Consider the following 24,738-nt stretch of genomic DNA (forward strand, 5'->3'; position numbering starts at 1 on the left):
TGGCATTAATTCATTCATTCAATCGTATATATTGAGCTCTTATTGTGCACAGAGTACTGTACTGAGCGCTCGGGAGATGACAGTAGACAATAGGGCACGGGCTTGGGAATCAGAAGTACATGGGTCCCAATCGCAGCTCTGCCATTTACCTGCTGTGCGATTTGGGGGTAGTCACTTCGCTTCACTGAGTATCATTTCCCTCATCTGTAAAATGGGGATCCAACACATGGACTGCGTCGAACCTGATGACCTTGTATCTACTTCAGCGCTTAGAAAAGTGCCTGACACAAAGTGCTTATAAATGACATTTTAACACAAATATAGTAAAGAGCGACTAGAGCTCTAATCCCAGCTCTGCCAGTGGCCTGATCTCTGTGACCTTGGACAAATCTTCTCTTAGTTTCTTCATCTCCTTCCCTATTAATTAATTAATATAATTTTAGTTATGGTACTTGTTGAGCACTTACACTGTTCTAAGCACTGAGGTAGATACAGACCTCCCCCAGACCTGCCTGCCCTGCCCTCAGCAGCTCTTTTCAAAGCCCACCCTCCTTCCTTTACTCCTCCTTAAAGGTATGTTGTTAAGCACTTACAATGTGCCAAGCACTGTTCTAATAGCTGGGTTTGATACATAGTAATCAGGTTGTCCCACGTGCGGCTCACATCTTAATTCCCATTTTACAGATGAGGTCACTGAGGCACAAAGAAGTTAAGTGGCTTGCCCAAGTTCACACAGCAGACAAGTGGAAGAGTTGGGATTAGAACCCTTGGCCTTCTGACTCCCAAGCCCGTGCTGTTTCCACTGTCACGCTGATTGCCTCTCTTCTCCCTCTTTTCCTTCTCCCCTTCTTCCTCTCTCATTGCTCCCTCCTGCTCCTCTCACTCCTCTGCCCCTCTCTTTCTCCCTGCCCCTCCCTCCCCCACACCCCTCTCCCTCACTCCTGGGCCCACTCCCACTGCTCCCCTGGGGGCCGCCTGTCCCAGCCCATCCTGACCAGACTCTCCACCGCCTGTCTGCTCCTTCCTAGGCTGGCCACCATGGGCATCTTCCAAATCCTGATGAAGAAGAAAGAGGTCGGCGGTCTTCCCCTCCTTCGGCCTCTTCCCCATTTCCCCCTGCCCCCGTCTCACTCTCACTTTCCTTATCTCCTCCTTCCTACTCCCCCCAACCCCGCCATCCCTATTTTCTCCCCATTTCCTTTGCCTCCCTGCTACCCCCACCTCCTTCTTCCCAAATCTCTCCCCAGCAACTACTGTAACCTTCTTTCCTCTCCTCCTCCTCTCCTCCTCCTCTGCTCCCTGCTACACCTACCTCCGTCCCACACCTCTTTCTCCCCTAGTCGCTTTCCCCTGCTACCCCTTCCCTTGCCTCTTCCTCCCCTTTCTTCCCCCATTTCCTCCCCATCTCCACCCATCTAATTGAATATCAGCGCTTAGAACAGTGCCTTGCACATAGTAAGCGCTTAATAAATACCATTATCATTATTATTATTATTATTATTATCTCTTCCCTCCACCTACTTCTCCCCAAACTCCTCCCCCATGTCCTCTTACCATCTCTTCCCCTGCTAACCCTACCTCCTTTCCCCCACTTCCTCCTCCCCATTTTCTCCCCCCACTTTCCCGTATTTCCTCCTCTTCTACGCCCACCTTTTTCCAACTTCTTTATTCCCCTACCTCCTCCCCATCTCCTTCCCCTACCTACTTCTTCCCCACCTCCTTTTCCCCCATCCTCCCCCTACTACCATAACCCCTTCCTCCACATCCTCTTCCCATCTCCTCCTCTGCTACTCCTACCTCTTTCCCCCCACTTTTTCCTCCCCATCTCCTCCCCCCGACTATCTCTATTTCCTCCCCCAACTTATTCCTCTCCATCTTCTACCCCCATTGCCCCCTATTTTTCTCCTTGGCTACTCTTACCTCCTTTCTTCCCACTTCTATCTTCCCCCATCTCCTCCCATCTCCTCGTCCCACCTCCTTCTCCCCCAATCTCTTCCCCTCTCTATCCCTCCCTCCTCCCCAATCTCCTCCCTGTTACCCCTATCTCCTCACCCCCACCTCGGTTCCTTTTCGTCCTCAATCTCCTCCGCCCTGCCACCCTTCCCCCTCCCCAACCCAGGTCCCCCAGGGCCACCTGCCCCTTGACTCCGGCCCCTGACCGCTATCTTTGCCTTGGCTGCTCCCCAGTCCATCCCGCTGGCCATTATCGTCACCATCGCCGGGTTGGGAGCCATCTCCGTGTCCGTTTACTGTCTCTTCAAAACGGCCGTCATGTGAGTGGCAGGCCCCAGGACCTGTCCGGCAGTCATTCCATCAATCGATCAGTCGGTGGCATTTATTGAGCACTCACTGGGTGCAGAGCACTGCAGTAGTGCTCGGGAGACTACAGTAGAACAATGTAACGGACACACTCCCTACCCACGGTGAGCTTAGAGTATAGATAGGGAGGCAGACAAGTAGGAGAAGTGACAGAGTGTAGGTATAGAAACCCAAGTGCTTTGGAATAGGGATGGGTTGAATATCAGTGGCTTAAGGGGCATCCATACAGCAACTACTCTCCCTGCCTTCAAAGCCTTATTGGAGGCACATCTCCTCCAGGAGGCCTTCCCAAACTAAGCCGTCCTCTTCTCCCACTCCCTTCTGCATCTCCCTGACATGCCCCTTTATTCATCACCTAACCCCCACAACTAGCTCCACAGCATGTAGGTACATATCTGTAATTTATTTCTAATTAATGCCTGTCTCTTCCTCTAGACTGCAAGTTTGATTTGTAGGGAGGGAACGCGTCTGCTAATTCTATCGTACTGGGTTCTCCCAAGCACTTAGTACAATGTTCTGCATACAGTAAGTGCTCAATAATTACCGCTGGTTGATTGATTGATTCAGTTCCTGTTCAGGGCTGTTGAAGTTTGGTGGGGTTGAAGGAGAGTACAACATAATTAAGTCAATCAATGGTATGATCAATCAATTAATGAGCACTTACTGTGTGCGGAGCACTGTACTGTTTGGTATTACAACAAAACAATACAGTCTATCAATCAATGGCATTTATCAAGCACTTACTTTATGCAGAGAACTGCACTGTTTGGGAGGGTACAGTAAACAGAATTGGTAGACACATTCCCTGCGCACACCGGGCTTGCAGTCTAGAGACGAGCTAACAATCAGTGCTATCGATTGGGTATTCTCTGTGTGCAGAGCACTGCATTAAGTGCTTTCGCGAGTACAATATAACAGATTTGGTTGACACGGTTTCTGCCCACAACAAGTTTAGAGTCTAGACACAAGTTTGCAATCCATGGTACTTACTGATCTCTTACTGTGTGTAGAGCACTGCACTAAGCGCCTGGACGAGTACAATATAACAGAAATGATAGACACGTTCCCTGCCCCCAGTGAGCTTCCAGTCTGGGGGCGGGGGGGGGGGAGCGGATAGGAAGTTCAGAAATGTCATTTTCAGGGGGACACTACAAATGCTTAGCGTCTTTCTTAACGGATGCCATCCTGGGCTTCAGCCTCAACAGGTCCAAAAATCCAGAGCCATGGGAGAACGTGGATCCTACGCAGCTTCAAAAGGTAGTGGGCCCACCTCCGCCCCTTCTTCTGAAGGGCCCCTCCGTCCCCCGCTGAACAATGGCAGGCTCATTGACCTGATGATCTTGGTCCTGAGCTCAATTCTCTTAGAGGGGCAGCTACCTGCTGCCTCCCTGCCCTGCCCTGCCCTGCCCTGACCTCTGGGCCCCGGGAAGAGGAGCATTGGTGCCACTTCTCGGTGTGTGGGTTGGGAAGGGTGGAAGCACGGGGGCATTTGGGCTGGGTGGGCCTGTCGGTTTGGGAGAGCAGGTGGACCAGAAAGGCCATCTCCTGGATCTTTAAGATCCCAGTCTGACCCAGGGATGAGGAGGGACACTGTGGGAGTTAAACAACCATTTTGTTTTTATTTTTTTATGGTATTTGTAAAGCACTCACTATGGGCCAGGCACTGTACTAAGCATTGGAGTAGAAACAAGCTACTATGTGTCAGACACTGTACTAAACATTAGCATAGATACAACCTAATCTGGTTGGACACATCCATGTCCCACGTGGAGCTCACAATCTTAATTCCTATTTTACAGATGAGATAACTGAGGCACAGAGAAGCAAATGGACTTTTTCATTGCTATTTGTTAAGTGCTTATTCTGTGCCAGGAACTGTACAAAGTGCTGGGGTAGATACAAGCTAATCTGGTTGGACACAGCCCATGTCCCACATGGGGCTCACCGTCTTAATCCCTATTATACAAATGAGGGAACTGAGGCACAGAGAGGTGAAGTAACTTGCCTTAATGGCATTTGTTAACACTTACTCTGTGCCAGGCACTTGTTCTAAGCACTGGGGTAGATGCAAGATAATCTGGCTGGACACAGTTCCAGTCCCACATGGGGTTTACGGTCATGGGGTTCACGGTCTTTATCATTATTTTACAGATGAGGTAACTGAGGACCAAAAAAGTGAAGTGACTTGCCCAAGGTCACCAAGCAGACAGGTGGCAGAGCCAGGATCAGAACCCATAACCTTCTGATCCCAGGTCCATGCTCTGTCCACTAGGCCATGCTGTTGCAGTCCCTGTCCTACATACAGCAGAGAACTATTTTTTGGGTGAAAATCAAGGGAAATCACTTTCTATTCACTTATCAATCAGCAAAATTTCCCAAGCACCTACTGTCTGCAGAACAGTATACAAAATACCCAGGAGAGGACAATAATGTTAATAAATACCATTCCTGTCCTCAGTCAGTCAATCACTTCGTGTTTGTTGCACACTTACTTTGTGCAGAGCACTGTACTAAGCATTTGGGAAAGTACAACATAACATAACAGAAACGTTCCCTGCCCACAGTGAGCTTGCAGTCTAGCAGGGGAGGCAGAGATTAATAGAAATAAATAAATTACAAATATGGACATAAGGAGCTTAGGAATCTTAGGATCTAGCATAATTTATTCTCCAGGTTTGCGGTTCCTGGAACACACGTTTTGTCTCTCTGCTCTGCAGTTTCTCTCGATGAACCAGCAGTGGAAACCCATCGAGGAACTTCAGAATGTGAGAAGGCTGACCAAGTGACCAAGAGACCAAACCACCAGCCCCCACCCCCCGGGAATCCAGAGGAATCACCTCTGCGCAAATTCACCTTCCGAACCAGTGCATGGAGATACTTACACTGCATTCTCGGGGTCATTCCCCAATCTGGGGGCCTTCTTGGTCCGGGGTCTCCCGCCCCACGGAGGGACCACCTTGCAGGCTGGGGACCGGACAAGTGGCATCCGACCCTAACCCAGCACTCCCAGTTTGACGTCCACGTTCTCCTTTGGAAAGGTCAGTGGTGGCCTCCCCTGCTTCAGCCTTCCTTGAGTGGAAATGTGTTCGCATCTACTGCTTTGTGAGGTAGATTGAATAAAGTACGTTTTTTCTGCCCCAAATAAAGGCGGAATGCATGCTTCCCCATTCAGACAATTTTAGCTCATCCAAAGGGAACACATTCTGAAAAAAGAAACACTCAAAATTCACAGTTAGGGAGCTTGGAATGTCAGAATTCATTCATTCATTCATTCATTCATTCGTATTTATTGAGCACCTACTGTGTACAGAGCACTGTACTAAGAGTTTGAGAGAGTACAGGAGGATACAAAATAGACACATTCCCTGCCCACAACAAGTTTACAGCCTAGAGGACCTGGGTTCTAATCCCAGCTCCCCCATTTAAGAATTTTGGTAAGCAGGATGGCTCAGTGGAAAGAGCTCAGGTTTGGGAGTCAGAGGTCAGTCTTTCATTCATTCAATCGTATTTATTCAGCACTTACTGTGTGCAGAGCACTGTACTAAGCGCTTGGGAAGTACAAGTTGGCAACATAAGGAGACGTTCCCTACCCAACAGAGGGCTCACAGTCTAGAAGCCATGAATTCTAATCCCAGCTCCGCCACATGTCTGCTGTTTGACCTTGGGCAAGTCACTTAACTTCTCTGAGCCTCAGCTACCTCATCTGTAAAATGGGGATTAAGACTGTGAGCCTCACATGCGACAACCTGATCACCTTATATCCCCCAGTGCTTAGAACAGTGCTTTGCATATAGTAAGCGCTTAACAAATGCCATCATAATTATTATTATAATAATAATTATGTCACTTGTTAAGCCGTTAGTATTTGCCAAACACTGTTCTCTGCACTGGGGTAGGTATAGGTTCATCAGGTTGGATACAGTCCTTGTCCCACATGGGTCTCATTGTCGAAGTAGGAAGGAGTAGGATTTCATTCCCATTGTACAGATGGGGTAACCGAGGGACTTGTTCAAGGTCACACAGTAGACAAGTGCCAGAGCAGGGATTAGAACCCAGGTCCTCTGACTTCCAGGCCTGTGTTCTTTCTACTAAGCCAAGCTGTCTCTTTGACTACTGTGTGAACTTAGGCAAGTCACTTCACTTCTCTGGGCTTTAGTTCCCTCATCTGTAAAAGGAGGATTAAAATTAAGAGCCCCATGTGGGACATGGCCTGGGCTGTGTCCACCCTGATTACCTTGAATCTACCCAAGCACTTCCCCTCTCCCTGTCATACCTGGAGGGTTTCCAGTACTCTACAGTCTCGGCTATGGGAGAGAGAGTCAAGAGACCTACCCATTCCATTCCTAGATTGGGCAGTGGCTAGCTAATGGAAGACAATCATCTGCTAAAAGACAAAACTCACCCATGCTGGGCAGCAGCGGAATCGGAGAGAGTCGAGGGCGGATACTCGAGTTTACTACGCAGAAGGCGGCACTGGTAAACTTCTTCTGTATTTTTACCAAGAAAAATCTATGGATACACTACCAGAACGATTGCAGATGGAGAGCCGGGGTTTTTTGCAAGAGATGGGTCTGTGGTGTCGCTATGGGTTGGCAATGACTCGACGACAAAAGACAAGACCCAAGCCCTTAGAACAATGCATGGCACCTAGTAGGCACTTAACAAATAATGTAAGAAAAAGGAAAAACCAAGATCAGATGAGAAGGCTCACGAGTCATATCTGAAGCTTGACCTTACCATAGGGATTGTCTCTGGTGCCAGTTTGTACTTCCCAACTGCTTACTATAGTGCTGTGCACACAGTAAGCGTTCAATGAATACGAATGAAGGAATGAAGGAATGAACCATTCCCTCCCATCCTCTGCCCAGAGTAGGATCTCCGGAAAAATCCTCCTGGCCTTTCAAAAGAGGTAAAGGAATTCCACTTTCCCAAAAGAGATTTTCGTGTATTTATGCATTACCATTATCACTATCATTATTATCCTTCACAATACAGGTATACCTACCAACCGTATTATGTTCCCCCAAGTCAATGCTTTGCACAGAGAAAGCAGCCAGTAAATACTATTCATTGATTCCCTCTAGACTGTAAGCTCGTTTTATCGGGGAGCACGTCTGCTACTTCAATTGTACCATACTCTCCCAAGCACTTAGTGCACATAGTAAGCGCTCAGTAAATATGGTTCATTTATTGATTGAAGTGGCTTTGTGGTCGCGCTATATTCATTCATCCGATCGTATTTATTGAGCATTTACTGTGTGCAGAGCACTGTACTAAGCACTTGGGAGAGTACAATATAACAGGCATATTCCCTGCTCAGAATGAGCTTACAATTTAGAGGGGGAGACAGATGTTAATATAAATAAATAAATAAATGGTAGATATGGACACTCTCCTGCTGCAACCCAGCCCACACACTTGGTTCCTCTGGTGCTGAACTTCTCACTGCGCCTCGGTCTCATCTAGCTCGCCGCTGACCTCATGCCCACATCCTGCTTTTGGCCCGGTACCACCTCGCTTCTCATGTCAGACAGATCTCCTCCAAGAGGCCTCCCCTGACTGGGCACTCCTCTCCTCTTCTCTCACCCTCTTCTGCGCCGCTCTTGCTTGCTCCTTCATTCATCCCCCCTCTCATCCCCACAGCATGTACGTTGATGTCTTGCACGTGGAAGCAACATGGATTATTGGAAGGAGCCCGGGCTTTGGAGTCAGAGGTTATGGGTTCAAATCCAGTCTCCACCACTTGTCAGCAGGGTGACTTTGGGCAAGTTACTTCACTTCTCTGGGCCTCAGTTACCTCATCTGTAAAATGGGGATGAAGACTGTGAGCCCCCTGTGCGACAACTTGATCACCTTGTAACATCCCCAGTGCTTAGAGCAGTGCTTTGCACAAAGTAAGTGCTTAATAACTGCCATTATTATCATTATTATTATTATATCTCTGTGCATATATATAATCCATATAAAATATATATCCACAATTTATTTATATATATTAATATCTGTCTCCCCCTCTAGGCTGTGAGCTCATTGTGGGCAGGAATGTGTCTGTTTGCTGTTATAGTGTATTCTCCCAGTGCTGAGTACTGCGCTTTGCACACAGAAAGCGCTCAATAAATATGATTGAATGAATGAATGAAAGTGCTATGGGGCTGGGATAGAGGATGAAGCAAATGGAGCAAGTCAGGGCGATGCAGAAGGGGAATGGTGAAGAGGAAAGTAGGGCTTATCAGGGAAGGACTCTTGGAGGAGATTCATTCATTCATTCAATTGTAATTCATTCATTCCATTGTAAATCCTGGCCCCTGACCCTCCCCCTGCCTGATTGATGGACAGCTGTTGCTCAAGGTCCTAGAACTCTGATCTCTGCCTCCTTAAAAATAACAATAATAATTATGGTATTTGTTTAGTGCTTACTAAGTACCAAGCCCTTTTTGTAATGGCGTTTATTAAGCGCTTACTATATACAAAGCACTGTTCTAAGCGCTGGCGAGGTTACAAGGTGATCAGGTTGTCCCACGTGGGGCTCACAGTCTTAATCCCCATTTTACAGGTGAGGTAATTGAGGCACAGAGAAGTTAAGCCACGCTGCTTCTCTAAGCACTGTTCACTGTTCACTCTTCTAAGCACTGGGGTGGGTAGAAAAATGCAATCAGGTTGGTCACAGTCCTATCCCACTTGGGGCTCCCAATCTCAATCCCATTTCACAGATAAAGTAACTGAGACACAGATAAGTGAAGTAACCTGCCCAAAGTCACACAGCAGACAAGTGGCAGAGCCGGGATTAGAACCCACAACCTCCACCTCCCAAGCCCGTGCTCTTGCCACTAGACCCTCCCTTGCCCGCTTGACAGACGGCTGTTGCTGTAAGCTGTCCCCTTGCCCTAACTCCACTTACAGGGCTCTGGGAAATCACCTGGAGGAAGCCAGTGACAATGAGGAAGTTCATTCATTCAGCTGCATTTATTGAGTGCTTACTGTGTGCAGAGCACTGTACTAAGTAACTGGGAAAGTACAATACAGCAATAAAGAGAGACAATCCCTGCCCACAACGAGCTCACAGTCTAGAGGTGGGGAAGCAGACATGAAACCAAGTAAACAGACATCAGTATAAATAAATAAAATTACAAATATATACACAAGTGCTGTGGGGCAAGGAGTAGGGGAAGAGCAAAGAGAGTAAGTCAGGGTGACGTGGAAGGGAATGGGAGATGAGAAAAAGTGTGGCTTAGTCTGAGAAGGCCTCTTAGAGGAGATGTGCCTTCAGTAAGACTTTGAAGATGAGGAGAGTAATTGTCTGGCGGGTTTGAGAAAGGAGGGCATTCCAGGCCTTGGGTCAGGGGTCGGCGGTGAGACAGGCGAGATCGAGGCATGGTGAGAAGGCTAGCATCAGAGGAGTGAAGAGTGCGGGCTGGGTTGTAGAAGGAGAGAGTTGAGATGAGTTAAGAGGGGGCAAGGTGATGGAGTGCTTTAAAGCTCATGGTGAGGAATTTATGCTCGATATGGAGGTGGATAGGTAACCACTGGAGATATTTGAGGAGGGGGGTGACATACCCTGAACGTTTCTGTAGAAAGATAATATGGGCAGAGGAGTGAAGTATGGATTGGAGTGGGGGAATAGAAGGAGGATGTGAGGTCAGAAAGGAGGCTGATGAAGTAACCTAGGTGGGATAGAGTGAGTGATTGTACTAACTTGGTAGCAGTTTGGATGGAGAGGAAAGGGTGGATTGTAGCGATGTTAAGAGGAGACTGACAGGATTTGGTAACGGATTGGATATGTGGATTGAGTAAGAGAGAGGGGTCAAGGATAATACTGAGAATCTGGGCTTGTGAAGGAAGGATGGTGGTGCCGTCTACAGTGATGCGAAAGTCCAGGAGAGGACAAGGTTTGGGTAGGAAGATAAGGAGCTCTGCTTTAGACATGTTAGGTTTGAGGTGATGGGAGGAAATTCGAGGTAGTGGTATCTTGAAGACAGGGGCAGATGCGAGCCTGGAGAGCGGGAGAGAGATCAGGGAGGAGATGCAGATTTGGGTATCATCTGCATAGAGATGGTAGTTGAAGCCATGGAAGTGAATTAGCTCTCCAGGGGAATGAGTGTAGATGGAGAATAGAAGGGGACCCAGACCTGAACCCTGATGGACCCCCACGGTAAGGGGGTGGGAGGGAGAGGAGGAGCTCGAAAAATAGACTGAGAATTAACGGCCAGAGAGATAAGATGAGAACCAGGAATGAAGTTGCAGTGGTCTCACTGATCGGCAGGCAAATTGAGCACAAGATCCCTAGCAGGGTGGGGTGTAGGACCAGGTCTGTTTGCCCGAGGCAGAGCGGGATTCCAAGATGAATTTCTTCTAGGAAAACAGTGGAAATTGAGGATAGAGCAGCAGCTTGGCCTATTGGATAGAGCCCGGGCCTGGAGGTTAGAAGGACCTGGATTCTAATCCCAGCCCGGTCACCTGTTTGCTGTGTGACATTGGTTAAGTCACTTCATTTCTCTGGGCCTCAGTTCCTTCATTGGCTCTAAGCCCCAGGCGGGACAGGGACTGTGTCCCAGTTAATTAGCTTGTATCCACCCAAGTACAGTACCTGGCACATAGTAAACAATTAACAAATACCTTAAGGGAAAAAAAGGTGCTTAACAAATATCATTCATTCATTCATTCAATGATATTTATTGAGAGCTTACTGTGGGCAGAGCACAGTACTTGGGAAGTACAAGTTGGAGACATACCTACCTAACAATGGGCAAGAGTCCAGTGCTCTGCACATAGTAAGGGCTCAATAAATATTGATTGATTGATTGGCACATAGTAAGCACTTAAATACTGTAAGAAAATAGAGATGTGCTTAAGCAATACCAATTGCTTAGTCCAGTGCTCTGCACATAGTAAACACTCAATATATACCATTGATTGATTGATTGGCACATAGTAAGCACTTAACAAATATTAAAAAAAAGAAAGTCGGGTTTTATGCCACCCTGGATCCTCTCCTGGGACAGATAAAGTTTTGGGTGCAGCCCACTGACAATGGGAAAATGGGCAAATCGTGGAGGTTGGCACAGACTAATGGCCAGAGCCTGAGCCTGATAGTCAGAGAATCTGACAGTAAGCTTTTTGAGGGCAGGGATCATGTTTCCCAACTCTACCATAATCTGTATTGCAGTATACCAAGCAGCATGGTTTAGTGGAAAGAGAGGCTTTGGAGTCAGAGGTCATGGGTTCGAATCCCAACTCCGCCACATGTCTGCAGTGTGACCTTGGGAAAGTCACTTAACTTCTCTGAGCCTCAGGTACCTCATCTGTAAAATGGGGATTACGACTGTGAGCCCTATTTGGGACAGCGTGATCACCTTGTATCCCACCCCCCAGCTCTTAGAACAGTACTCTTCCCATAGTAAGCGCTTAACAAATGCTATCTTATTATTATATTCTGCCAAGCACTGTATTAAGTGCTCTGCACAGGTACGCTCTCAACAAATACCACTGATTGATCTTCTCAGCCTTGCCACAGGCCTGATGTATGAGCTTGAGCCAGACACTTAACCTTTCTGAGCCTCGATTTCCTCATCTGTTAAGGTGACATTAATAATAATAATACTTATTGAAAACAATGTCTGTGACATTTTTAAGGGCTTACTATGATCCAAGGACTGCACTGAGTACTGGGTAGATCCAATGTGATCAGATCAGAATCAATCCCTGCCCCAAATGGGGTTCATAGGTTAAGGTGGAGGGAGAACAGTTATGTAATCCCCATTTTACAGATGAGGACATTGAGGCATAAGGAAGTTAAGTGTCTTGCCACAGTCTTACAGTAGGCAGGTATCTGAGCAGGGATTATAAACCAGGTCTTCTGACCCCCAGGCATTTGTCGGCCTACTTCCCAGGACTGCGGTGTGTGGCCTAGTGGGCTGGGAGTCAGCAGAACCTGGGTTCGAAGTGGTTAAAGGGCTATCCCGAAGGTCAGGATGGGTTTTTGGGTTTCACAAGACCTAAGTGGGTCATTGGGGCCCACCAAGTGTAAAAGGACACTGGGGCCTCCAAAGGCTCAGGTGGGTTTTTGTGTCCCTCTAGGAGGGGGAGGTGAGCAAGATTGTCCCAGTTTGCAATGGAAAGGAGGCAGAGCATGGCCTGCCCTGGGCTTTGGTGAGTAGGGGGCTTTGGCTACTTCACCTTCCCCCTCCCTCTTTTAGAGGGTTCTGGGATTGGGCTTGCTGGAATTGTTAATGCCTGTTGTATTAGTGATGAGGATGACAATGACAATAATGATGATGTGGGGTTATCAGTGTTGAGCAGGTGGGGTAGAGAGGAGGTTGGAGGAGGTTTTGATTACACCGTTTCAGAAATGATTTAAATGTTCATTTTGTTGAACTGTGTGTGGTTGAAGATTGTGGGGGCAAGGGAGAGGTGCTTGATGTTGATGGGTTGTGGCGCTGCTTATGCCATGTATACATTGTGCACTGCCTGGGTGTGGGGCAGTAGGGAAACTGGGGAGGGGTTGGGATGGTGATGATTCTTTTGGGTGTTCTGATGATGTTTCCAGGATATTGTTGCTGGGCTGAGCTGGGGTCTGAGGCGGAAGTTGGGGGGGACCGGAGGCTGAAAGCTGCCCTTGCTTTTTCAGGCCGGGGGTGGAGAGCATATGTAAGAGGAGAGGGAGTGGAGGAAGACTTTGGGATCAGATGGGCTTGGGGAAGGCCGGGCCTAGGTTGGGGGTGACTGCTGGACCTGGGATTGAGGGTCCTGGGAGGCTGGGATAGATGACACCTTACGCACGGGGGTATGTAGTGTGGCTTAGTGGAAAGAGCCCGGTCTTTGGAGTCATAGGTTATGGGCTCAAATCCAGGCTCCGCCGATTTTCAGCTATGTGACTTTAAGCAAGTCACTTCACTTCCCTGGGCCTCAGTTACCTCACCTGTAAAATGGGGATCAAGACTGTAAGCCCCCCATGGGACAACCTGATTACCTTGTAACCTCCCCAGCGCTTAGAACAGTGCTTTGCACAGAGTAAGCGCTTAATGAATGCCATTATAAAAAAAAAACATGACTTGGGGCATGGTCAGTGTCTGTCTGTATCTGTGGTTCTGTCCATTCTGTGTCTCTCCTGTTCCTACTACATTGAGGGCCAGGACGGTGTTCTCTCCATCCCACTAGACCTCACCGCGACGATCGGTGCCCAATTAGTACTGGTCATGGTGGGCTAGGGGCCACTCCTGCTGTAGCTGCAGTGATCATCCCACTGCTCCTACCCCTGTAGGGCTGAGTGCAAGGATCCTGTGTGTGTGGCAGAGACTGTGTTTCTTCTTCAGTCGGCTACCCCCTGCTTGATCTATCTTCTTAAACCTTCCTCTTCCTGCTAGCTATAAGGAATTATACTAATCAATGGTATTTATAGAGCGCTTGTTGAGTACAGAGCACTGTCGTATATCACATGGTCAACTCCTTAAAAGCAATGATGGTGTGTCTTGTTTGTATTGAATCGTCCCCATTGCCTAGCAGGCAAAAATGCCCTTAATGTGAGATGTGCTCACTAGGTTTCTCTGCCCAGTAAATGACAGACAGTAGGTCATTCATTCATTCATTCATTCATTCACTCATTCATTCATTCAATCATTTATTGAGCATTTACTGTATGAAGAGTACTGTACTAAGCTCATGGAAAGTACAATTCAGCAACAAATATTCATTCAATCATATTTATTGAGCGCTTATTGAGTGCAGAGCACTGTACTATGCGCTAGGAAAAAACAAATCGACATCATATAGAAACGGCCCCTATACGATACGATGGCATTTAGTAAGCGCCTACTATGCGCAAAGAACTGTACTAAGCGCTGGGGAGGTTACAAGGTGATCAGGTTGTCCCATGGGGGGGGGGGGGGCTCACAGTCTTAATCCCCATTTTACAGATGCGGTATCTGAGGCCCAGAGAAGTGAAGTGACTTGCCCAAAGTCACACAGCTGACAATTGGTGAAGTCGGGATTTAAAACCATTTGGCCCCTACCCAACAATGGGCTCAAGGTCCAGAAGGGGGAGACGGACAACAAAACAAAACATGTAGACAGATGTCAAAATCGTCATAATAGATAGAATTTCACGATACTCCAATAACCACCTTGCCCCAACTGACTGCCGCTGAACACGTCTTTGGGATTTTGTTAGCGGTAGGGAACCAACAAAACGTAAACGTAGATTCATTTGTTCCAGAAAGATGAAATTCCTTCAATGGGCTCACAGTCTAGAAGGGGGGAGCCAGACATCAAAACAAGTAAACAGGCATCAATAACGTCAATATAAATTTACAGAATTAATGATATATACACATCATCAATAAAATAAATGGAATTATAAATATGTACATATATAAACACAAGTGCTGTGGGGTGGGGAGGGGGGTAGAGCAGAGGGAGCGAGTGGGGGCGATGGGGAGGGGAGGGGGAGTAGAGGAAAAGGGGATGCTCAGTCTGGGTAGGCCTCCTGGAGCTTCCAGTAGGGCTTTGAAGGGAGAAGTGTGCTAGTTTGAGGGATTTGAGGAGGGAGGGCTTTCCAGACTAGAGGGAGGATGTGGGCCAGGGGTTGACAGCGGGACAGGCGGGACTGAGGCACAGTGAGGAAGGAGGTTAGAGGCAGAGGAGTGGAGTGTGCGGGCTGGGCTAAAGAAGGCAAGAAAGGAGGTGAGGTGGGGGGGGGGGCAAGGTGATGGAGAGCTTTGAAACCAGTAGTGAGGAGTTTTTGCTTGATATGGAGGTTGATAGGCAACCACTGGAGAATTTTGAGGAGGGGAGTGACATGCCCAGAATGTTTCCGTAGAAAGATACTCAGGGCAGCAGAATGAAGTATCGACTGGAGTGGGGAGAGACAGGAGGTTGGGACATCCACAGGGGCTGTCCAACCCAATGAGACCACTCAGTGGTCTGTCTAATATTGTGAGCCCCTCGAGGGCAAGGTCACCTTGAGAGTAGGCCTGTCTGATGTTTTGAGCCCCTGCCCTGGAGACAGGGCCACAGGGACTTTGTGACATTCTGACATTGTGAGCATCCCACAGCAGGGGCTCTGCAAAACTGAGCCTATCTGACTTTGTGAGCCCCCTGAGGGAAGGGCCCGGGTACCAGGGAGAGAGAGAAAAATATGGGTGCATGGAAAAGGGGGCTAGCTTCATGTAATGAACCCCAGATTTGAGTCTTCAAATCTCAGCGTACCGGGAAGAACAATACAAATATCGGTGCTGGTAAAAAGGGACTGGCTTCATGCCATGAAGCCCAGATTTGACATTTGGGTCTTCGTGGCCTGGGAGCCAGGAAGGACACTAAAAGTTTGGGTGCCAGCAAAAGAGGGGCTAGCTTCAAGCCACAAACCCCAGAGGCCCAGGGCCTGAGAGTGATCACATGGGTGCTGGCAAAAGGAAGTGCGGGGAGTGGGGGAACTGGCTATATGCCATGAACCCAGGAAACAGGGAGAGAGAAAAAAATGGATGCTGGCAAAAGGGGGACTGGCTTCATGCCATGAATCCTAGATTTGAATCTTCCCATCTGAGTCTTCGTGGTGCAGGCACAAGAAAGATTAATAAAAATATGGGTGCTAGCTAAATGGGATTGGCTTCATGGTGATGATGATATTTATTAACTGCTTGCTATGTGTCAAGCACCGTTCTAAGCACTGCGGTAGATAAAATATAATCAGGTTGGATCTAGTCCCTGTCTCCCAGTATTAATCCCTATTTTACGGATGAGGTGACTAACAGAGAATTTAAATGTCTGCTGTGTGACCTTGGACAAGTCCAGGTGTGGAGCTAGGATTAGAACCCAGATCCTTCTGACTCCCAGGCCCATGCTTTGTCCATTAGACCCTGCTACTTCATGCCACGAACCCCAAATCCAAGTCTTCCTTTTTGGGTATTCTTGTCCTGGGTACTGGGAAGAACAGTAAAAGTAGGGGTGCTGGCAAAACGAGAGACTGGCTTCATGCCATGAACCCCAGATTTGAATCTTCCCAGAGAGATCTTCATAGCCTAAGCACCAGGAAGAGAAATAAAATGGGGGCAGGCGAAAGGAGGCTTGGTTTCACACCAAGAGCTCCAGGTTTTAGTCTTCTTCCTATTTGGGTCTTCACAGGCCAGGTCCTGGGAAAAGCCATTAAAAACATTTGTCCTGGCAAAACGGAAGTTGGCTTCACGCTACTAACCAAAGATTTGAGTCTTCCCATTTGGGTCTTCATGTCTTACTTAGGTGAGGGGAAGATGAATAACATGAGTACTAGCAAAGGAGAGCTGGCTTCATGTCCTGAACCCCAGACCTGAGTCGTCCTACTTGGGTCTTCACGGCTCACACACCATGATGAAGAATGATAAACATGGGTGTCGAGAATCACAGGTCTGGCTTCGTGCCATGAACCCTCGATTTGAGTCTTCCCATTTGGGTTTTCCTGGCCTAAGTGCCGGGAAGAACCATAAAAGTGTGGGTGCTGGCAAAAGGGAGGCTGGCCTCATGCCATGATCCTCAAACATGACACCCTTTGTGGTCTTCATGACCCAGGTAGTAGAGAGAAAGATAAAAAAATAAGGGTGCCAGAAAACTGAGCCTGGTTTCATACCATGACCTGCAGATTTGAGTCTTCGCTTTAGGGGCTTCATGGCTCAGGTATCAGGGAAAGAGTTGAAAATAGGGGGGCCGGCTTCACTCATTCATTCATTCAATCATATTTATTGAGCGCTTACTGTGTGCAGAGCACTGTACTAGGCGCTTGGGAAGTTCAAATTGGCACCATACAGTACAAATTGGCAGCATGCTTGGGTACATACATGTAAATCAGGTTGGAAATAATCCCTGACCTAAAAGGGGGCTCACAGTCTTAATCCCCATTTTATAGATGAAGTAATTGAGGCCCAGAGAAATTAAATGACTTGCCCAAAGTCACACAGCTGGCAAGTGGCGCTTAGTACAGTGCTCTGCACACAGTAAGCGCTCAGGAAATACGATTGAATGAATGAAGTGGCGGAGTTGGGGTTTGAACCCACCACCTCTGACTCCCAAGCCCGTGTTCTTTCCACTAAGCCACACTGCTTCTTGAGGGTTGGCCTCTTCTGCTAGACTGTAAACTCCTCGAGGGCAGGAGCTCATCTGTGCTCACTACTGTGACCCACAGGCAATATGTCGGCAAATGTTACCGATGGATTTATTTCCATCATTCGTTCATCCATTCATTCAGTTCACTCCATCGTATTTATTGAGCGCTCACTGTGTGCGGAGCACTGTACTAAGCTCTTCGGAGAATGCAGTATAACAACAAACAGACATATTCCTGCCTTCAACGAGCTCACAGTCTAGGCCAAATTGCTTTACACATAAGGAAACACAAAGCTTGCAATCCCAGTGCATTGCCAAATTAGGGTTTGAAAATGACCCCAAGAAGCTCCCCCGAATGCTTACCATCCTTTGCCTTTCCAGGAGGAAGGTTTCCGATTCTGGAAATAAAAGTGATTCAAGCAGCTCAAGCTCTGCTGCAAGAGGGGTGCCCAGCTAGTTCTAGGTCCCAGTGCTTAGTTCAGTGCTTGGCACAGGTAAGCACGTAAAATTCCAGTCATCATCTCGTTTATAAGACTGGGTTCCATGTTTGTTCAGGTGTGGGGGCAACTGATGGCAGAGGAATTCCGTCATTCTGGAAGGAAAGAATCTACGTTTACATTTTGTTGGTTCCCTTACTGCTGACAAAATCCCAAAGAGGTACTGGATGGCAGTCAGTTGGGGAAAGGTTCTTATTGGATCATCGTGAAAGCAGCAGAAACCGCACTCTGGTTAAATGCCGAGGTGACTGGTCAAGCATGGCAAGACCAAAATTGGGATCGGGAAGGGCTGGGATTCAAACGTACCTGTTTTGAAAGCACAGAGCTCCTGGGGGCACCAGAGTGGGAAGCATTATGGTTATTAATAATAATAATGGTAATAATAATAATAATAATAGTGGTACTTGTTAAGAGCTTACTATTTGCCAGGTACTGTACTAAGCGCTGGGATAGATACAAGCAAATTGGGTTGGACACAGTCTCCGTCCCACACGAGGCTCATGGTCTTAATCCCCATTTTACAAGAGGTAACTGGCACAGTGAAGCTAAGTGACTTGCCTAAAGTCACACAGCAGGCAGGTAATGGAGCTGGAATTAGAACCCAGGTCCTTCTGACTCCCAGGCTCATGGTCTATCTAATAATAATAATTGTTATATTTGTTATAGAAGCACAATTGTCAAGGTCCTGCTTTTGTTCACCTTTCTCCCGCGCCCCTGCCTAAAACTCGCTTGACCACTTTGGGTTTGCCTGATGGGTTGCCCCAGAACCATTCAGGCCCCTGGCCCTACTTACGACTTTAACAAAGGAGGTCCAGGACTAAACAGGAAATGTCCCCAGGAGCTTACTGCTTTCTATTCTAAAGTACTTCTCCTACTGGATTGTTCTGATCGTTATGAATGCTGTACTAATGATATATGAAGAAGCTCTGCATTGCTTGAAGTTGAGATGGCCTTCACTAGCAGCGGAATCTCTGGTGCTCAACTCCTCTCCCTACTAGTGTTGGATGAATCACTAATAGTAATAAAATCTGTCTCTGACATACCTTTTTCTGAACACAACGCAGAGTCTGTAAAGTTTTTCTTCCACATTAACTGCTTACTTAATACCACTCATTCATTCATTCGTATTTATTGAGCACTTACTGTGTGCAGAGCACTGTACCATTGTACTAAACATTTTGCATATAAGGTAACTGAGGCACAGAGAAGTGAAGTTGCTTGCCCAAGGTCATATATCAGACAAGTGGCAGGGCTGGGATTAGAACCCAGGCCCTTCTGACTCCCTGGTCTGCTCTATCCTTTAGGCCGTGCTGCTTCCTCTAAAGAGTTAAAAAGGAAGTCAAATCATGGGCAGTCAGGAGACCTGGGTTCTAATCCCACTCTGACCCTTGCCCACTGGTGTGACCTCGGGAAAGTCAGTTGGATGGACCTCAGTTTTCTCATCTGTAAAATGGGGAAAATCTCCCTCAAACCGTGAGCCCTATTAGAAAAAAGGACTGTGTCCAATGTACACAACGCACATAGTAAGTGATTTAACAAATACCACTCATGTGGCCTGGGTGGGGAGGGACTGGGCAGAAGACGCCATACATATGAAAATGTTTACGATAGGCCAAGGCATCGGCATTCAAACAGCAGCTGGCCTTCAAGGGCACCAATTACTCTGACCATAGGGTCCAGGATTATTGATCTTGGTGGCAGAATCCTATTGACTAAAGGTTTCCATGCTGACTGGCTCACCAGCAGAGCCTGAGGCAGGGCTTGAAACATCAACAGCTCACCAGGGTTTGTGCTTCTCTTGTCTCAGCTGAGTCGTGAGCACTGGGAATGGGTGTTAGGAGGAGGAGCAGCAGCAGTAGTTTTTGTTAATGGCATTTGGCATTTTCTAATGACATTTTAATGGCATTAGTGCTTACTGTGTGCAAGGTACTGTACAAAGTGCTGTGGTAGATACCAGCTAATCAGGTTGGACACAATCCCTGACCCACATGGGGCTCACAGTCTTAATTCCCATTTTACAGACGAGGGGACTGGGGCACAGAAAAGTAAAGTGACTTGCCCAAGGTAACAGAACAGACCACTGTGTGCCAAGTGATGCCGGGCAAAAACACCGGAGTCACGTGGGGGAGTAAAGAATTACTCAGAGGATCGTTTTCCCAAGCCAGCTTTTATTATCCCGTCCAATTTCCATCCCAGAATGAATTTAGGTCTTTGGGGTGTAACGCACTCAGCGGGCCCCACTCCTTAGGGGAGGTGAGAACCCTGAGCACTCGGCCGGAGTTCCTTATAAGCTGTTTCTGAGATTGTGGCGTTGACGGATTGGCTCTATCCTTCTAGCGTCACGTTGCTGGGCAGATTGTAGAGGTGGGGAGGGGGTGCTTGTCAGTTTCACTTCCTCCCCTCAGTTCCCGCCAGTGATGCCGGCCTCACAAGCACCGTACTTAACGGTGGGTTAGATACAAGATAACAGGTCGGACACAGTCCCAGTCCCACATAGGGCTCACACTCTTAATCCCCATTTTACACATGAAGTAACTGAGACTCAGAGAAGTGAAGTAAATTGCCTAAGGTCACACTGCAGACATGTGGTGGAGGTAATAATAGTAATGATAACAATGATGGCATTTGGTAAGTGCTCACTATGTGCCAAACAGTGTTCTAAGCTCTGGTGTACATACAAGGTCATCAGTGCATCATCCCATGTGCGTCGCACAGTGGACCCAAGAGAACCCAAGGTGGGGATGCAGATAGGGAAGCATCGTGGCTCAGCGGAAAGAGCCCGGGCTTTGGAGTCAGAGGTCAGTGGTTCAAGTCCCAGCTCTGCCAATTATCAGCTGTGTGACTTTCGGCAAGACACTTCACTTCCCTGTACCTCAGTGACCTCACCTGTAAAATGGGGATGAAGACTGTGAGCCCCCCGTGGGACAACCTGATCGCCTTGTAATCTCCCCAGCGCTTAGAACAGTGCTTTGCACATAGTGAGTATTTCATAAATGCCATCATCATTATCATTATTGTTATAGGAAAAATAAATCGGAGACATGGGTTCAGTTACAGCAGTAAAGGAGGAAGGTGGCTACCTGCCCGTTCACCTCCCGAGAGAGGTACGAGTGACAATTGGGTAGGGACCGTCTCTATATGTTGCCGACTTGTACTTCTCAAACACTTAGTTCAGTGTTCTTCACACAGTAAGCGCTCAATAAAAACTATTGAGTGAATGAATGAATGAATGACAGGCAGCCCCAAGTTCCATTTCCACAGTGTCTTTTATTGAGTTACAGCAACGCGGGAGCGAGCAATGGGAATTTAAGGGAACCAGTGAGTGCCGACAGGATGGTCGTGAATTTTCATTGGTCTCTTATCACAGCCTTGAGTTACTTGTTATCAGCCCTACAACCTTGCATAGACAGGTGTTACTTGTTTACTGGACTTGAGGACATTCTGTTGTTGAGCCTTACATAAAATACAAAAAAAAAGGGAGTTGCTCTCGGTCTGCACAAAATGGAGGATTACTGTCAGCATGCACAAGATACAGTCAGTCATGTCAAGTCCACTGGCGGACAACAGAAGGGAAACTCAATTATCTTGCAGACTGGAATTGGAAGGGAAACTTAACTATCTTGCTCGGAAGTCTGAGGAGAACTTGAATTCCCGAGCCGAAACTGAGTAATTTTGTGGAAAGGTCTGAGGAGCACTGGAGTGGATGAGGAGAAACGGATTGTTTTGCAGAGTAGCTTGAGGAGCGGGTAAATTGTTCTCCCGGGCGGGACAAAACCTGACAGATCGGTTGGAGCCCGAGGGGTAAATCAGCACGGGGTTGGCGGCGGGCGTGGTCGCGGTCCTCCCTGGCTTCTCCTGGTAATGAGCCGCTGGGGCTGCGGTCCCCGGGGAATCGGAGCAACAATGGGGAACTTCCGCTGCTTCCCCCTTCCCCCCCTTCAACAACCGATCAAAGGGGGAATGAACTGTTCCCCTGGGGCCGCGGAACAAAGAAAAAAACCCATCCAAGACCTGCGCTGAAACACCTTATTGGGGCCTAGGCCAAAGCACCTAAGACTGGAACCAGTGTGGCATGCTGCGGGGGCCAGACTCCTTCAAACTCCTCTGACGTGGGACTATCTTCACGAAAGGTGGGGAAGCCCGTCGGATTGGTAGCCGTTTTTTGTGATAATTGTGTGTGTCGGTGAGTGCGTGTCGCGATCCATCCCCCTTTTAATTAGGCTAAGCGTGGATTAAAATGTTCCCGCTGTATACAGTGGTAATCATAATAATGGCATTTATTAAGAGCTTATCATGTAGAAAGCCCGGTTCTAAGTGCTGGGGAGGTTACAGGGTGATAAGGCTGCCCCACAGGGGTCTCACAGTCTTAATCCCCATTTTACAGATTAGGGAACCGAGGCCCAGAGAAGTGGAGTGACTTGCCCAAAGTCGCACAGATGACAAGTGGCAGAGGCTCCGGACAGGGTTGTGTGTGGTCCTAGCTGAGCTCAAGTCAGCAGGGGTGTGGGCTGGGAGAGCAGGGGGTAGGGATTGTACTGGAAACTGCACTTCATTCGTTCAATCTATTTAGCGCTTAATCTGTGCAGACTACTGTACTAAGCGCTTGGAAAGTACAATGCAGCAACAGAGACAGTGCCTTCCTAGAACGGACTCACAGTCTAAAAGCGGAGAGAGGGACATCAAAACAAGTACACAGGAATCAATAACATCAATATAAATAAATAGAATTATTCATTCATTTCATTCATTCAGTCGTATTTATTGAGCACTTGCTGTGCGCATAACACTGTACTAAGCGCTTGGGAAGTACAATTTGGCAACATGTAGAGACGGTCCCTACCCAACATTGGGCTCACAGTCTAGAAGGGGGATACAGAGACCAAAACAATACATATTGACAGAATAAAATAAATAGAATAAATATGTACAAGTAAAATAAATAAATAAATAGAGTAATAAATACGTACAAACATATATACATATACACAGGTGCAGTGGGGAAGGGAAGGAGGTAAGGCGGGGGAGATGGGGAGGGGGAGGAGGGGGAGAGGAAGGAGGGGGTTCAATCTGGGAAGGCATCCTGGAGGAGGTGAGCTCTCAGTAGGGCACTTTACAGATATAAACACATCGTTAATATAAATAAATAGAATTACAAATACATACATATTTACACAAGTGCTGTTTGGTGGGGAGGGGGATAGAGCAAAGGGAGCGAGTCGAGGTGAGGTGAGGGGGAGCTGAAGAAAAGGGGGCTTAAACTGGGAAGGCCACTTGGAGGAGATGAGCTCTCCGTAGGGCTTTGAAGGAAGAGAGGTAGTTTGGCGGATGTGTGGAGGGAGGGCATTCCAGGCCAAGGGAAGGACGTGGGCCGGAAGTCGCCGGGGGTCGATGATGGGACAGGAGAGAACGAGGCCCAGTGAGGAGGTTAGCGGCAGCAGAGGAGCGGAGGGTGCAGGCTGGGCTGGAGAAGGAGAGAAGGGAGGTGAAGTAGGAGGGAACAAGGGGATAGAGAGGTTTGAAGCCAATGTTGAAGAGTGTTTGCTTGATAAGGAGGTTGATAGGCAACCACTGGAGATTTTTTGAGGAGGGAGGTGACATGCACTGAACCTTTCTGTAGAAAGATAACCGGGGCAGCGGAGTGAAATATGGACTGCCCTCCCTCCTCACATCCACCAGATAAGCACACTGCCTCCCTACAAAGCCCTACTGAAAGCTCACCTCCTCCAGAAGGCCTTCCCAGATTGAGCTCCCGTTTTCCTCTAGTCCTCCTCCCCTCCCCATCGCCCCGACTCTCTCTTTCTTCTCTGCCCCCCCTCCCCACCCCACAGCACTTGTGTATATATGTACATATTTATTATTCTGTTTTTATTAATGATGTCTATATATCTATAATTCTGTTTATATTGATGCTTTTGATGCCTATCTGCTTGTTTTGTTTTGTTATCTTTCTCCCCTCTTCTAGATTGTGATCCCATTGTTGGGTAGGGATTGTCTCTTGCCGAATTGTACTTTCCAAGCGCCTAGTACAGTGTTTAGCACACAGTAAGCACTCAATAAATACGATTGAATGAAGAAATCAATGAAGTGGGGAGAGGCTGGAGGTTGGGAGGTCAGAAAGGATGCTGAATCAGTAATCCAGTGGGGGTAGAATTAGTGATTGTACTAACGTGGTGGACGTTTGATTTGGAGAGTAAAGGGTAGCTCTTGGCGGTGTGTGAAGGTGAGCCTGGCAGGATTTGGTGACGGATTGGTTGTGTGGGGTGAATGAGAGAGTCCGGGATGACACCAAGGTTACAGGATTGTGAGACAGGAAGGATGGTTATGCTGTCTGCAGTGATGGGAAAGTTCCGGAGAGACCAGGATTTAGGAGGGAATAATAATGATGGTGATGACGACGATGATGATGATGGTATTTGTTAAGCATTTACTATGTATCAAGCTCTGTCCTAAACACTGGGGTAGATACAAGATAATCAGGCTGTTCCATGTGGGGCTCACAGTCTTAATCCCCATTTTCCAGATAAGGTAACTGAGGCAGAGAAGTGAATTGATTTGCCCGAAGTCACACAGCTAATAAATAGGGCAGCTGAGATTAGAACCCGTGACCTCTGATTCCCAATCCCGGGCTCTAGGGAAAATATGGAGATCTGTCTTGGACCTGTTGAGTCTTAGGTGGCAGGAGGACATCCAGGTGGAGATGTCCCAAAGGCAGGAGGAGATGCGATGGAGAGAGAGAGAATAAAACCGGGGAGGAGATCGAGATTTGGGTATCATCCGCATAGAGCTGATATCTGAAGCCGAGAGAGCGAATTAGTTCTTCAACGGAGTGAGTGTAGATGGAGAATAGAAGGGGACCAAG

The 24,738-nt window shown here is 47.7% G+C and overlaps 1 protein-coding gene across 1 annotated transcript; it reads left to right on the top strand.

The window, feature by feature from the left end:
• Positions 1 to 1,038: 1,038 nt before the first annotated feature.
• On the top strand, positions 1,039 to 5,105 carry LOC119921636 (normal mucosa of esophagus-specific gene 1 protein-like). The gene is made up of 4 exons (XM_038741732.1): positions 1,039 to 1,074; positions 2,188 to 2,273; positions 3,516 to 3,576; positions 5,037 to 5,105. Exons 1-4 carry the CDS (start codon positions 1,039 to 1,041, stop codon positions 5,103 to 5,105), a joined length of 252 nt encoding a protein of 83 aa, XP_038597660.1.
• Positions 5,106 to 24,738: the final 19,633 nt, after the last annotated feature.

Source organism: Tachyglossus aculeatus (assembly GCF_015852505.1).
Source record: "Tachyglossus aculeatus isolate mTacAcu1 chromosome 12 unlocalized genomic scaffold, mTacAcu1.pri SUPER_6_unloc_4, whole genome shotgun sequence".
Classification (NCBI taxonomy): Eukaryota; Metazoa; Chordata; class Mammalia; order Monotremata; family Tachyglossidae; genus Tachyglossus; species Tachyglossus aculeatus.